This window comes from Mastigoproctus giganteus, chromosome 2 (assembly GCF_048544385.1).
Source record: "Mastigoproctus giganteus isolate SK-2022 chromosome 2, ASM4854438v1, whole genome shotgun sequence".
Classification (NCBI taxonomy): Eukaryota; Metazoa; Arthropoda; class Arachnida; order Uropygi; family Thelyphonidae; genus Mastigoproctus; species Mastigoproctus giganteus.
The window spans coordinates 195,626,725-195,643,884 of NC_143576.1; the positions used below are offsets into that span (position 1 = coordinate 195,626,725).

Genomic DNA, 17,160 nt, shown 5'->3' on the forward strand with positions numbered 1-17,160 from the left:
TGGAAATGCTCTTTGCAGCCAAGTCATTGCTATAAACCAAACTTTAACTCATCATTTCTGAAGGGTTGCAAAGTCTGCTACATTATCTTTCTTGAAACAGCCATAATCATAAGGTCTAAAATATAGTTCCAAACAGAAAAATATTAGATAAGCTAATGTTTCAAAGCAAACTGTACTAGTAAACAATTTATATAATGTGTATTTGCCAGTGAAATTTAATTGCTAGTTTAGTGTGTACTTTAGAAAAGTACACACTGCACTGGTAATTTAAAGCTTTTTTTTTTTTTTTTTTTTTTGAAAAATCTCCTGTTCTCCTGCCTGCAAATATCTAACTTTAGATATTAAACTTTTGACTGAAAGTCAAATGTTGATAGTTATAAATTAGATAAGGAAAAAAAAAAAATTTCCATCTTATACAGAGCTCAGTTTTATTGACAGATTGAACATAAACAACAGTAAATAGTGTTATTGAGGTATGATGTAACAATAAGTATAATTTTGAACAGTGCCATAAAAAATGAGAAAATCTGTAACTAATATCCAACTTAAACAACTTAAAAGAAGAACCAGTTATAATCATCAATTTATGCTTGGTATAAATTGTTTAAAGAATGATACAAAAGATGTTACATAATTGTTATGAGGATTATATGTGTCTTAGTTTCTTGCATTGATTCGATAGTAGTAGCATACGCTGCTACAACTGTTGCATGCCACCATGAGTTGGCAATGTTATTCTTTAAAAAGAATAATTAATGGATGTTTTTGAACTACAGCCACTCCTTGACTTACGTAAAGGTTGCATTCTACAGAATGCTATGTAAGTCAATTTCCCTAAATTTATGCAGCACTCACAACTATGCATGCTGAATTTGATTGAAGCAAAAACGAAATTAGCATTAGCATTAGCATTAGTAGAGGCATATGATGCAAGAAAGCAAGCTTATTCAGCATCAGCCAAAAAAAAAAAAAAAACCCTCTCCCATTTCACCCCTCCGTTCGTTCGAAATACCTGTCCAGTTGAGCTTTAAATTTGTTTAGGCTATCAACTTCAACAACAAGTGATGGAAGTCGGTTCCACCAACCAACCACCCGCTGGCCAAAGGCAAATTTCCGCACATCTATCCGACATCCGTCCTTCCTCAATTTGAATTTATGCCCTCTGAGGTGATTATTCTGAGAAAGATGAAGAATCCCATTGGCATTGAGCATGCTCAAACCATTCAAAGCCTTATACACCTCTATCAGATCACCTCGCCGGTGCCTAGTCTCCAGACTCTGTAATTTGCAAAACTTAAGCCTTTCTTCGTAAGAGCAACCCTTTGTTCCATTTACTAATCTTGTTGCCCTTCTCTGTACCCGTTCCAGCAGCTCTACATCCTTCTTGAAATGAGGCCTCCAGACCTGTATACAGTACTCAAGATGTGGCCTAACCATCGCCTTATACAAGGGAATAATCACCTCCTTATCCCTGCTAGAAAAATTCCTGTATATCATTGACAAGACACCATGAGCTACTCTTGCAGCTCGTCTGCACTGCTCAGAGAACTTCATATCTGCCTGCACAATTACCCCCAGGTCCTTTTCATTCTCCACCACTGTCAGTGTAGTACCGCAGAGTTGATACATTGCTCTGGGGTTACTGTTACCCATATGTAGTACTTTACATTTGTCAATGTTAAACTTCATTTGCCACCTCTCAGCCCATCTGTTCAACCTTTCCATATCCTGTTGCAGCAGCATAGCGTCAGTAGTGTCCTTAACGACCCTGCCAACCTTTGTATCATCTGCAAACTTTAAACTTGATATCCCATTGATGATGGGATATCAAGACATTAAACTTGATATCCCATCATCAATATCATTCATAAACACCGAAAACAACAATGGACCCAACACTGAACCTTGAGGAACTCCACTAATAACATTAGTCCACATTGAGCAGTGTCCATTGATTACCACTCTCTGTCTTCTGCCACTCAACCATCCCCTTATCCATAGCAGCAATTTGCCTCCAATGCCACACTGCTCCAATTTGTGCAGCAGTCTTCCATGTGCAACAGTATCAAAAGCCTTTCTAAGATCCAAATATATAATATCAAAGTTATTCCCTGCATCCAGTTCTTTTGTGACTACATCATAGTATCCAATCAAATTGGTCAGGCAAGACCTGCCCTTAACAAAACCATGCTGCGTCTGAGCTATAACTGAATTCTTGTCTAGATGATCCTGCAGTGCTTCTTTAACCAGTGCCTCCATTAATTTACCTGGAACAGAAGTTAAACTAACAGGTCTATAATTACTTGTGTCAGCCTTTGATCCTCCTTTGTGAATTGGGGTTACATTTGCACATCTCCAGTCTATGGGTACCTCCCCTGAGTCCAAAGAAGCTCTCATAATTATGGCTAGGGGTTTGCATACTTCCTTTGCTGCCTCCTTTAATATAACTGGATAGATCCCATCCACACCAGGTGCCTTTTTTATGTTTATCCTCAACAATCTCTCCTCCACTTTCCTCTCAGTTATTACAAAATCATCCAGCTCACTGCCAATGTTTACTTTACCTACATCATTCTCCTTCCTGAATAACTCTTCATGCGTGAATGTAGATGCAAAATACTCGTTTAGATTGTTAGCCACCTGAGCAGGATCCTCAACTGTTGAACCATCAATATCCAGTGGACCAATCTGATTCATCCCTTTCCTTCTCGAGTTCAAGTATGTAAAGAACTCCTTTCTGTTTTTCTTTGCATCCTTTGCCAAGGATTTTTCGTAGTCTGCCTTTGCCTGCCTAATCTCCTTTGTGACTTGGTTACAGACCAACTTATATCTATCATAGGCTTCCATGTCACCCATTAATTTGTATGTATCCCATGCATTTTTCTTCTCTGCCACATGTCTCATTAGTCCATCTGACAACCATTTAGGCCTAAACCTTGAACAATATTTCTTAGTTGGTATGTAAATGTTTGACGAATATGTAAATATAATTATTTATTTAATTTTTTATCTCATTCACAGGAAAAACTACAAAAGTGTGCAATTACGAGAAATTTTACTTTAACGTTGTGGAAACCAGAATGATACTTGAACCTATTAAACCACCTGTTGCTTGACACAAACTTGGCTTAGAGTTTGCCATACTTATTCTTAATACCTTCATAAATACTTCTTGCTTTTGCTGGAATGGCCATTAGACTCAGGGGCACTCACTTCTGAATCTAATTTTCCACCCATATTATTAATAGCTTTTCCCTCTTCTAGTACCTGAGTGCTGTTTTGTGATCACTGTTGATCTTAAATGTGTTGATCCTTTAACATGTTCTTTTATATGCATACTGTCCTTTAAAATAGTATTCACTGTTGAAGCAACGAGACAATTCCCTTACAATAGATGACAAACTTTGTCCTGCTTTGTACTTCTTAATCATTTTCATCTTCCTCTCTAAATCAATTTTGTTTCATTTCCTAGCACTGCCACCACTTACAATTTCTGTTGGTTGCTTTCCCTTTGTCATTGTAATAAGTAAATAAGAAGTGAAGAGAAGATTCTGAAAATTTGTTTTTTATATAATTTAAGATTTCAGTGAAGGGTTCACCATAATAACGTAAAAACTCACACAATTCCAGTTATTGGTATTGTAAATGCAATAAGATCGAGTTTACTACCCATTTATAATAGATTGCACTAACAGAAAAGCCCAATAAACTGGAAAGTGCAAATTGTTTTTGTTTTGTGCACTGCAGAAAATATCACAAGGCGTTCAGAATTGATTCTTTTAACAGAACATATGATAATGATGAAAGTTTAGTGCATTCTCCGGCCGCACCAATAGTAACGTTTGTAAACGTGTTGACTGCGTGTTTTGTTTTTGCATCCTTTAGTTAAAAGTGATTTTTGTGTTGTGCTTAATTTATATAAAACTAATACAATTTCCATTATAAAAATTACCTTTTAGGGAGATAAATAGCTTAGTTGTATATTAAAAATTTTCAACTTCCGAGGTCTTGGAACGAATTCCAAGACCTCGGAAGTTGACTTTTTTTTTTTTTTTATTTACACCCCGGCTGGAAAAAACTTACGTAAAGTGAAATTGACGTAAATAAATTTGAGTATTATGTAAGTCGGTGAGTCCCTGTATTATGGTGTTTTTTCTTGTATACTGTATGAATACATTTCACCATCATCCAAATCTGTTTTACATCTTTAGTGTATGGGTAACCATGATAATAAAAATCTGTCTTTTTGGACTATCAGCCTTCCATTCACTATTTTCTTCCATGCTATCCAGTTTCATCATTTGTATTCTAAATTTTGATCAATTCTTTCTTTTATTTCTTAATCAATCCACATACTAAGAGAATCTATTCCAATTAAACAACATTTGTACAAATAACAATGATATTATTCTTTTTACTTAAAATATAAAAAATTAATTTGCAATATGCTAGATTGCAATTTTTTTTTTTTTTTTTTTTTTTTTTTTTTTTATGAAAACCCCAAGCACAAGAGGTATTAGAACCTATAGCACTTAGTACCATGCATGGGTTGAAGGTTGAAAAGATGAAAAAATATACTCGTTGAATTAGGCTTGATTTTCTGTAGATTGTAATTTTTGGGAAATACATATGAAGGGAGATTGTTCCAGAAAAAAGGAAGTTGAATGAATAAATGAGGAAGAAGAGAAGTTGGTTCTTTGAGTTTAAAGTTGGACAGTGAAAGGATGCTGACTGGCTGTGGCTTGTGTTTGGACTGGTTTGGAAGATAGACCAGAAATTATAGAAGCCAGTTCAGAAGAACAGTACCCGTGGTAGTGTCTATAGAAAAGGCATGAAGCAGAAACAGAACATCTATGAAACAGAGGGTGATGTGACTTTTTTAGAGATGGGTCATTAATTAACTAACTGCCCTCTTTTGAATGGAATATAGAAGCCTGAGAGAAGTTTTGAGGCCACTGCCCCAGATGTGGGAATAATGTGCCATGGTAGGGCCAATTTGCGATTCCTACAGAGTGAGCAGTTGTTTGGAAGAAAAGTAACATGCAGAGTGAAAGAGAAAACCCATTTTTTTTTAGATGCAGAGGAAGCAATATTTGTGATGTGCTTATACCAAGAGAGACTAGAAGTCAGGGTAATCCCTAATAGAGATATGATATTGCCTAGAAATCAGAGTGTCATCAAAGATAATAGGAGCAGAAGAATCCTTTTTTGCAAGATATAAGTTAGGACTGAGTTTCAATGGGATTGAAATTGACCAAGTTATCTTTGCCCCACTGGAGAATTACTTGACAATTAGCATCGGGAGAATTGGTAGTGGATATTCAAGGAGTTGAAGCTGGCTGAAGAACCCTATGAGGTCAGGGGTTGGATACATATTATAATTTCTTGCATGCACCAATGAAGAAAAAATAACTTTAAAAGGGAGCACATACACACAGTTAAACAAAGCATGTAACCATTGAAGCTGTTTGTGCGAGGCAAAGTTTCTCAAACTGGAAGTGGAATTCAACATGCTATCATTAGAAAAACAGTGGATAGAATTTCTAGTCAGTGGAAGATCATTAACATACAAGAGGAAAAAGAATGGGAGAAAGAACTGACCCTTGGGGAACACATGCATTAATGGGAAGTTAGAAGACATGCCCATTTACCATCACCCACAGTGAGCAATCAGAGAGAAAACTCTATACCCAATGACAAAAATACAGTTGGCAAACCCTAAGATGGGAGCTTATTTAGAAGACCTTTATGCCAAACACAGATCAAAAGCATTTGAAATGTGAAAGCAACTGCATGAGTTCTGCCAAACATTTCCATTGAATTTGTCCATAGATGGATAATCAAGCCAGTATGTTACCAGTGTATTGACACTGATGGAATCCATATTGGTGATCATTGATCAGATGGAAGGTTTCTATATAGTTTAGAAATTGGCAGTTAATAGATTTCTCTATTACTTTAGAAAATGTAGAAATAAATTCAGTGGGACAATAATTGGATGGGAGGGATTTGTCACACTTCTTAGAAACTGACTGCATATAAGAAAATTTCCAAACAGAAAGAAAAACACCAGCAGAATAAGTGCAAAGAAGGCGATGCAGAACAGAAGTAAACTCGGGAGCACAGGTTTTAAGAACAAGTGGAAAAATACCATCAGGACCTGGCACTTTCTTGGCATCAAGATTGCTTAAAATTCTACTGACATACTTTTGACGGAAGATCACAGGAGAGACATTGAATGGAATATACTGGGAATGGTAGGAGGTGGTTTATCAAGATCATCAATACATGAGCTAGAAGAAAAGTAGAATGTTAGCAGGTCAGCGTTATCTTTAGCTGAGATGGCAATAGAACGAACGTTTTATTAGAGGTGTGAGTACAGGTGGGCAAAAGTTGCAGCTTTGGCAAGAGACCAGAATTCTCTACTATCATTTGGACAAGAAGCAAGTTTTCTATTCTTAGCCTGTTCAAAATCTAGTTTGGCCTGATTAATGACTGCTTTACAATTGTTGAGAGCTTTGTTGTAGGCAGAAAATGAACTTGGAGATTTGCATGTAAGCCAATTGTGATATGCAACATTCTTATCTTAAAGAGCCTTTGCACATATATTGAAAAACCAGAATTTAAATAATAGATGAGATTTCAAGGTGGAGTGTGGAATAAATGATTTCATCCCTACAAGAATAATTCCACTGATATGATATGAGCAAATGTTTACATCAGAAGATTTGAAACAGTAATCTGACCAAGGAAAAAAAATCTTGCAGATCATCCCATTTTGCATTCTTATGTTGTTGTTGGTTTTTAGGAGCATTAGCAACTAAGGCCATATTGCTCCGGGGGATATGCGGTGGTCATTCCCTGACCTTTCCGCATCCTCCATATTTAATTCCCAGTCTAATCAAGAAGCGTGTGCTACGCACTGCTGCTCCTGCCCACCTGGCTACTGAGGCGCCATTCTTATAATACCAAACAGCACAAGGTTCAGAATGGCCATGAGAGAGAAAGGCTCCATTGGAGAAGAGAACATCACCAAGTTGTGATCTGAGGTGCCTAGAGGACTGCTCACCTCGACCATGTCATTAGAAGGGGTGTTTTTGAGAAAAAGATCAAGAATGTTGTCTGGTATTTTGGTAGGTAAATGAACAATGCGTGAGGTTGTTAGTAATTGCAAAACCTCAGCATCTCGACCAGCTGGATCCATGTGGCTAGAAAGTGGAAGCCAGCTATTAAAATCACCTCAGAAAATTACCTCACTGTTAGGAAAGTTGGACTGGAGAAAGTCAGGTTTCAGAGAGAGGAAGTCAATGAATTCCAAGTGATTAGTGGAGTTAGGAGAACGATAGAGACAACAGATGAATTTGACAGAATGTGGTAAAGAGATTTTAAGCTAGAGAAAATCAAAAAAGGGGGATTCCAAATTACTAAGTCCCTAATAGTGTCAGAGCAAACATAAGCAAAAGTAGCCTTACAGCAAATAATTAGGACAACTGAGAAAAACAGTGGTTGAATCAAATGACAATTGGGATTCTGACAGAAAAAGTATGAAGTTTGGTGGGCTGTAAGTGGAAATGGGCATCATTTTGATTGAAACTAAGACCCGTATATTTGCAGTGTGAATATGGAGGCATTGTTCTAAGTGTGCGAAAAAGCAAAAGAAAAGAAACTGTATATAAAGACATTTTATATATTTCTGTTTGTAACATTTTATTGTGGGAGATGAAAACGTGATTATATTGTTTTAAAATAAATTAAATTTAAGAAAAATTTAACCAAGAAATAAATACAGCAAATTAATTTATACTGTTAATAGGATTATAGGTAAGGCAAGGTGCTATTCTGCTGCTATGAGCCTGACCACCCCTATATCAAACCAAAATTGAATAAATAAACATGAAAATAAGGTAAAGAAAAGAAAGAAAAACCAAAGCAACACTTGCACTCAGAGGACTGAACACTTGGCTCCTCTACCGTTTATACTTGTTTTTATACTCTGACTTGGTGACCTAATTCGTTAGGCCACTGAAAATTTTACTTTTTATGACTAGGTTTTGGCACATTATAGCCTTAGTCGCTAATGCGCCAATAAAACCCAAGCAACAACAACAACAACAACTCGACTCCTCACCCACAGAGACATGCGCGCACCCCACAAGAGTAAGCTCTACTAAAATAATGACACAACAAAAAACAAGGGCCCACATTTGCTGCCTTTTCAAGGAACACTAACATGTATTTCGAAAGTGGGTTTTACTTCAACCACTAATTGCTATCCCAGCCAAATATTAGTGGATGTCCAGAGATGCCCTGGACTTTAAGAAAAATAACAAGCTAACTAAATGTAAAATAATGCAAATTTAGATGTCAACTCCTATTATCAGCAAATCCAAAACAACATGCAAATAGCTACTCAAAATTAAGAAATCATAATAAACAGAGATTGAAGTCAGTTAATTAGATTACTTAATAGTAATTGTATTAATTGAGTTATTTAAGTTCAGTCTTTGTTTATTATGATTTCTTTATTTTTATATACAGGGTCATCGAAAAAAGTGTCCATGAGTTTTCTTTTAATTATCTTTGAAAATATTTGATCAATTGCTGATTGTAGCAGCAAACAGTATGGTAACTCACCAAATTTTATTTGACACCTCAATGATGACCTTGGCTGTGCCGTGAGTGTGCACAGAATGACTTCTACGCACACTGCCTGGGTCAGTGTCAGTAAGTGTGTGTTGTGTTGTGTTGTGGTATGCTGAATTTCAATATCGACGTTGCACTGTTACGACAGATTTAAATTCAGCATACTACAACACATGCTGCGCTTTCTGTTGCATAGCCAGCTTACTGACGCTGACTGAGGCAGTGCACATAGAAGTCATTCTGTGCATGCTCACAGCACAGCCAAGGTCATTGTTGAGGTGTCAAATAAAACTTAGTGAGTTACCACACTGTTTGCTACTACAATCACAGCAATCGTTCAGATATTTCCGAAGATAATTAAAAGGGAAATCACGGACACCTTTTTCGACAACCCTGTATTAGCATCAGAAACCACTCCTAATATTAGATAAATGAAAGGCTTGCAATGATATTAGAAAACTGAAGAAAACACTACAAGCACCTTACTGTGAATTACAGTAAAAATTCATAATCTTGGTGTTTTCCAAAATTTAAGCAAATGAATACTAAAAGTTTGTGCATATTATCAAGCTATTTGAGGCATGAATGGCACAAATTCCACTTGATAACATGCACAATAATTCTGCTTGGAATAATCTATTACTTTTGCCATATAACAAAAAGAACTTGTAAATTTTTGCATTTATATGTTGGAAATAAAAATGTTCTTGTTGTTTTCAAACTAATTGAATTTTTTTTTATTTTGTCACATGTCATGTGACAAGCATAAGTAATGTTTACCTCCGTATTCCAGTAATCATTAATCATGGCCTTCATATATTTCATCAGTGAAATATGGCGGAGGTGGGGTACTAATTCATTCTTGGAAAACAAGCCTTGAGCTTCGGGTTGCATATCACTATATACTTTCTGTTCACAACCAACAAATTGATTTAAGTTAAAATGAATACAAATTAAAATGAATATAATTCTGCCCAGACACGATAGGAGGGAGTATATGATGAGAGCCCTGTCAATCAATTCGGCCCTGGAAAGATTGTGCAGGGCTCAAGGGGTAGAATTTTTTTCAGCCTGGTCTGTACTTGTTAACAGGAGAGACTGCTTCTACAGGGATGGGATACACTTAAATAGAAAGGGTGCAAGAATGTTTGCTGATGCTATCGAGGCAATGTTAGGTGGGTCGGAAAACTGCTAGATTGGGGGGATACAAGGACTAATAGATTAACAGTAGCCACTGGCAGAGGTGAAAGTGATTCTTGCACTGCTTCTATTGGAATCAGCCGCAGCCTGGAAAATAAGATGCAGGATATTTCAGAGACTGCTGGGAATCATTGGGGTACAAGTAAACACATGGGTTGTGTTAGGGTAGCTAAGAAAAAGAACAGGTGCATGTATACTTGTGTGTACACCAATGCTAGGAGTTTAGTAAATAAATTTGATGAATTTGAGGTATTGCTCAAAACATCAAAGGCAGATATTGTGGGGATTTCAGAGACGTGGTGTCACACAGATATAAGAAATGCAGAACTGGAATTTGGGGAGTACAATGTCTACAGAAAGGATAGACAGGATAGGAAGGGAGGAGGGGTTATGCTATTAGTTAAAAAACACATAAAATCCAAGGAAGTGAAGCCAGTCGACATCGCTGGACAGTGCAGTGTCGAGTCAGTTTGGTGTGACATAAGAATTGGGAGATCAAAATTGAGAGTAGGAGTGTGCTATAGGCCTAATGACTCTGATGAGTATAATAAGAAACTGTTCGGAGAAATAGAGTGGGCCAGTAAATCAGAGAGTCTTATAATGGGGGATTTTAATTTCCCAGATATTGACTGGAATTTGGGGCCTTGTCACTCACACAGTAGCAAGGCTTTTGTGGATTTATTGGATGATTGTTTTCTACATCAGCATGTTCGGGAGGCAACTAGAGGGAGTAATACTCTTGATTTGATTATCAGTAGTGATTCTTCATGCATTAAGAATCTGCAGATAAATGAACCACTTGGTGGCAGTGATCACAGTGTGCTGAAGTGGGAGTTACTCAAAGAGGTAACTACCATTAGGGGTAAAGGGAAGGGGTATTGCTTTCGTAAAGGCGACTACAATGGACTGAGACAGTATTTAAATTCTATACAGTGGGATCAACTGATGATATTGCCAACAGCAAATTCAAAATGGGAAGCATTCAAAGAACTTATCGTGGAAGCTACTAGGCTTTACATACCAACTAAGAAATATTGTTCAAGGTTTAGGCCTAAATGGTTGTCAGATGAACTAATGAGGCATATGGCAGAGAAGAAAAATGCATGGGATACATACAAATTAACACGTGACACGGACGCCTATGATAGATACAAGTTGATCTGTAACCAAGTTACAAAGGAGGTTAGGCAGGCGAAGGCAGATTACGAGAGATCCTTGGCAAGGGATGCGAAGAAAAACAGCAAAGAGTTCTTTACTTATGTAAACTCTAGAAGGAAGGGGATGAATCAGATTGGTCCACTTGAGATCGATGGGTCAACTGTTGATGACCCTGCTCGGGTAGCTAACAAACTAAATGAATATTTTGCATCGACATTCACACATGAGGAGTTATTCAGCGAGGGGAATGCCAGAGGTGTATTCAACTCTAGCAGTAAGCTAGAGAATCTTGTAATAACTGAGAGCAAAGTGGAGGAGAAATTGTTGAAGATAAACACAAGAAAGGCACCTGGGGTGGATGGGATCTATCCAGTTATATTAAAGGAGGCAGCAAAGGAGGTAAGTAAACCCTTAGCCATAATTATGAGAGCTTCCTTGGACTCAGGGGAGGTACCCATTGACTGGAGATGTGCAAATGTGACCCCAATTCACAAAGGGGGATCAAAGGCTGACACAAGTAATTATAGACCTGTGAGTTTAACTTCTGTTCCCGGAAAATTAATGGAGGCACTGGTGAAAGAAGCACTGCAGGATCATCTAGACAAGACTTCAGTTATAGCTAGGACACAGCATGGTTTTGTTAAGGGGAAGTCTTGCCTGACCAATTTGATTGGATACTATGATGCAGTCACAAAAGAACTGGATGCAGGGAATAACTTTGATATTGTATACTTGGATCTTAGAAAGGCTTTTGATACTGTTGCACATGGAAGACTGCTGCACAAATTGGAGCAGTGTGGCATTGGAGGCAAGTTGCTGCTATGGATAAAGGGGTGGTTGAGGGGGAGAAGACAGAGAGTGGTAATCAATGGACACTGCTCATCGTGGACTAATGTTATTAGTGGAGTCCCTCAGGGTTCAGTATTGGGGCCTTTATTGTTTTCTGTATTTATAAATGATATTGATGATGGTATATCAGGCTTAATGTCCAAGTTTGCAGACGATACGAAGGTTGGCAGGGTTGTCAAGGACACTACTGACACTATGCTGCTGCAACAGGATTTGGAAAGGTTGAGCAGATGGGCTTCGAGGTGGCAAATGAAGTTTAACATTGACAAATGTAAAGTACTACATATGGGAAACAGCAACCCCAGAGCAACGTATCAACTCTGTGGTACTACACTGACAGTGGTAGAGAATGAAAGGGACCTGGGGGTGGTGGTGCAGGCAGATATGAAGTTCTCTGAGCAGTGCAGACGAGCTGCAAGAGTAGCTCATGGTGTATTGTCAATGATATATAGGAATTTTTCTAGCAGGGATAAGGAGGTGATTATTCCCTTGTATAAGGCAATGGTCAGGCCACACCTAGAGTACTGTATACAGGCCTGGAGGCCTCATTTCAGGAAGGATGTAGAGCTGCTGGAACGAGTACAGAGAAGGGCAACTAGATTGGTGAATGGGACAAAGGGGTTCTCTTACGAAGAAAGGCTTAAGTTTTGCAAATTACAGTGTCTGGAAACTAGGCACCAGCGGGGTGATCTGATAGAGGTGTACAAAGCCTTGAATGGTTTGAGCATGCTCAATGCTGATGGGATTCTTCCTCTAGCTCAGAAAAATCACCTGAGAGGGCATAAATTCAAATTGAGGAAAGACAGATGTAGGATAGATGTGCGGAAATTTGCCTTTAGCCAGCGGGTGGTTGGTGGGTGGAACAGACTTCCATCCCTTGTCGTGGAAGTTGATAGCCTAAATAAGTTTAAGGCTCAGCTGGACAGGTATTTCGAACGAACAGAGGGGTGAAGTGGAAGTGGTTATTTTTATTTATTTATGTTACTTTTTTTTTTTTTTTTTTTTTGGCTGATGCTGCATAAGCTTGCTTTCTTGCATCAAATGCCTCTACTAATGCTAATGCTAATAAATTAAAATAAAAACGTTAAAATACATAGGTAAAGAGCAATAAAACAAGACAAAATACACACACACACACACACACACACACACACACACACACACACACACACACACACACACACACACACGCACACATATATACACACTGTACGTTAGATAAAGTAACAGGAGTTGACTGGGCATGATCATCAACTACAAATCCATAGTCGGTAATACATAATTACATATACGTCACGAATAGCAGAGCTAAACACACTGCAGAATGGTGGACTACATAATGGGGTTTTTTTTTTTTTTTTTCTTTTTTGTTAGTTGTCGGCACATCAGCTTCTGTGGCCATAATGCACCTCCCAAAGTTTTTGCATTTTACTCTGATCCAAGCCCAAGGCGTGATTCGAACCTGCAACCTTTGGGTTGCCAGGCAGGCACTTTACCCACCTGGCTAGTCCAGTCGGCACCATAATGGGGTGCATGTGTATTCCCCTATTATGGTCCATAGTACTGTTGCAGTTAACTATGTGCAGTGCCTCAAGCTATGAGTGCTGGCGATAATCACATAAATAGTCTATGATCTCAATGTCACATTGAGGTCATCAACTGCATGTACAGGGTGATTCACTACCAGTGCGACAAACTTGCAGGAGGTGTAGGGGGCACAAAGACGGAATTACATAGCCTGCGGATTATCCACTCTGGAGGACTTTTGCTACTTGGTTTCTTCAACAGAAATGGTTCGCAAATGCTGACTTCCAGCAGGATCACTGTTCACGCGACCTCCCATTCAACGTCCTCTACCGCATGATGAAGGCATTTCGGACCCTGCAATGCTATGTGATTCTGATTCGTCTTTGTGTCCCATACACCTCCTGCAAGTTTGTCGCACTGGTAGTGAATCACCCTGTATATCAAACGTATATATACACACAGTACACCATTCACTGACTAGCTGAAGAAGGGACACCTCACCCCAAAGCTACTATTTTATTGCTCTTTACCTATGTATTTTAACAATTTTATTTTAATTTATATTCTTTTTAATATTATATTTTATTTTATCTTAATAAAGTTTATCTTAAATCAGTTTGTTGGTTGTGAATAGAAAGTATATTGTGCTAATTCATCCTTATATAATGCCAAATAAAAATTGACAAACTAATTAAATGAGATCCAGTGAAATTGCAGTGTGTCTATGTAGCACAGTTATGCACCTGACAGTATGCAAGATGTGCTGCTAACATCTGGGCTATTTACTGAGCCAAACCATGCCTATAACCCTCACAGCAGTTATGCCCATCCTACAGTATAAAGCATGAAATAATATGACAGCCGAAGAGTAAAATATTCCAGTATAAATATGCAAGTTGGGATTTTTTTTGTGTGGGGGGGGGGGGTTGATTAATTTATCCACAATTTGAAAAACTGTATATTCAAGGCACCACCACCACCATGCTGGAATTTGGAAATTTTTGCTTCACTTAATCACCATTGATTACACTTTTTGCTGTAGTGAGGGATTGAATGCTATGATCTGATTCCACGACCTGCCATGTTTAACAGGTGTTAGATCACTAGGTTTGATTTTTATGAGTTTTGAGCTTAATTTTCTCAGTTTTTCCAACTCCGGTGGCAAACCAATGATTTTAAAATAAAAATTATTGAAACAGTTGAGGCAAAGATCTTTATACTGGGATATTGATAAAAATACTTTCGGGGAACACTTACAGAATGTTTTTAGCACTTTAGTAAAACTTTAAGCTTCTCTGAAAGAGTGGGACAGATTGTTCTATCTTCTTTTTTTGCATTTAAGTTGTAAACATAATTTGTGTTTGCTATATACTTTTTTCTGTTGTTCCATTACGTAGTGTGCCATAAACAAATTGCTCTGTGATTTTCTTTTTTGATTATAGGACAGAAAATGGGTTTTGAATGGAATAATATTAACATTTATTTTTGTTAGTATTGAACTCAAAGTATTTTTTTCTAATAAAAATTAGTGATTCTTTTGCATGTTACCTTTTGCAGTGCTGCCTTTTTCTTTCCATTCTAACTTTTTTTTATTATTATTATTAAAGGTAGTTTCTCAACACAGTACCACATACACCATGCAGACAAAATATAAAATATAAAAATATAGACAAAGTAGTCCTTTGACATGCTTACTCCATCATACCAGAAATGACTAGGCATGTGTTAAGAAATAGTAAGTCATGTGGTATATGCATATTTACTTCTAAATTGATGTATAACACAAGTGACTCACTGTGTTCTTGGGATAGTCTATGATAGCCTATATCAGTGGTGTCCAACCTGTGGCCCAAGAAAAATTTTTATGTGGACCCCATGGAAAATGAACTAAATTATCAACCAGATTTTTTTTATTAAATGTTAACTTCTGTTCAGTAAATGTTATTGTGTATAGTACTTATAATAAAGTTTTCAAATAATTTCAATTTAAAGTGTATCATTATATTTATTTATTCACCATAATATTGAAAAGCAGTGATCCTTTTCAGGTTGTAAATTTTCTAAAGTGAACATTTAAAAGCAAAAGTAATTTTAAAAAACAAAAATAAGTCATTTTTATAATTTTAATAAAATTGACTGACAGATTTGTTCACATAAAAGTGTTGGGAATTGGCATTTTTTATATATAGCCTGAAAATAAAAAAAATGGTAACATGAAAACAAACTTTCCTTTTACATGTAACAAGATATGGAAACTGTAACACACTAATTTTTCTCGAATCATTCAGTGCGGCCTGCAAAACAAATCTAACTTTAAATATAGCCCCTGTACGGGAAAAAGTTGGACACCACTGGCCTGTATGATCACTGGCAGAACCTGAATTCATTCAAAAAATGTACACTTGTTGTTAATTGAGTGATAATATACACTGCCCTACCATTAATATCCGGACATCCATGGATGGGGAAACAGGTCCTATGCATGCAACACGTCACAGAACCTGCTATAAATATGCATACTGAGCTTCGAACAGACAGTTGCAAAAGTGGGCATGCAAGAAGACACATTCAACAGAATTGATCACAATGTCTGTGGTTTCCAGAATCTGTTAATGTTCGCCGGCCATATCTGATCTCCAATTCATGGGCTTTTACACGCATGTGTGAAGACAAATAATCCCTATTTAAGTTTCATGCTCGGTAATTTTCATTCCTGTGATCACAACATTCAGTCGAAAAGCATTGTCAGCTTCTGGAAGCAAAATCGTTTTGCAATTTTTTTGCTAAATTCTTTTAATTAATTTTCTTATTTTTAATTGTGTTAAATTGATTTTTAATTATTTGTTACTCTAATGTAAGATTTTCGATTTTTTTCGTTTTAATTTCTGGAGAGTATCATACAGATTTTGTTTATTTTTAAGTGATAGTTTACTTATTCTGTCTTGATATTAGCTACTTTACTGGTGCACTCCTGCATGTCTGTGACTGTCCTCAGCAGCTAATTAATTTTGATTACATTCAGTCTGTAAATTCTTTAGGATCATATTATTTTAATACTTCATTGTGAAGAAGCTTATGAATGATTTGGACAGTGCCATCCTTCAGGGAGCAAAATTACTGAAACTAATGTACATACCTTCACCAAAAGCGAAATGCAGAATTTATGTTACTCATTTTCTTCCCTGCCAGAGAATGGCCCATGAATATGCATATACAGACAATAAACAATGGCACAATGGTCATAGTTCTTTACTGAAGGAATTTGATATTCAATCAAAAATGTGTAAAAGTTTCTGATTGTTCAGATATTGAATAAAGCAGTTTCCTTGCAACTTGTTGCTTAGTGTACTTTTCCTTAATAATTGTCTTACATATAGCAAATGCTATTTAAAAAGCAAGCTACCATTTGATATTTCAGGCTAGCCGATCTAATGTATTTGCTAGAGAAGATTTTGGAAGCTCTCTTTTGGTAAGTTTAGATTACTTTGCTGTAAACCTTTTGAAAACAAATTTCCTTTAAATTTTTTTTACAAATTTATATTACAGAAACAGATTTTATTTGGTAAAAATTGTTCAAAAGATCCCTCTTAAAATTTATTAGAACTTAGATGATCATTAACCCTTCTTTTGAAGGCCAAAATTATTTTGCTTCCCATACAGTTCAGCTCTTAAAAACCTCAAAAAATAATTACTCAAAATCCTGCAATCCTGAATTTCTGAAGTATGTCTCATAATACTAAATCATTTCCTTTCTCTCACTTCTAACGCTTCCTTCGCTGCATA

The 17,160-nt window shown here is 36.9% G+C and overlaps 1 protein-coding gene across 3 annotated transcripts in view; it reads left to right on the forward strand.

The window, feature by feature from the left end:
* Positions 1-17,160, forward strand: part of LOC150089885 (WD repeat-containing protein 89) — a 150,237-nt gene that overhangs the window by 97,987 nt on the left and 35,090 nt on the right. For all 3 annotated transcript variants that reach the window (XM_090368884.1, XM_090368885.1, XM_090368886.1), the window contains exon 10: positions 16,796-16,846. In XM_090368884.1, the coding sequence (XP_090225010.1) occupies positions 16,796-16,846 (51 nt within the window). The remainder of the gene's footprint in view (positions 1-16,795; positions 16,847-17,160) is intronic.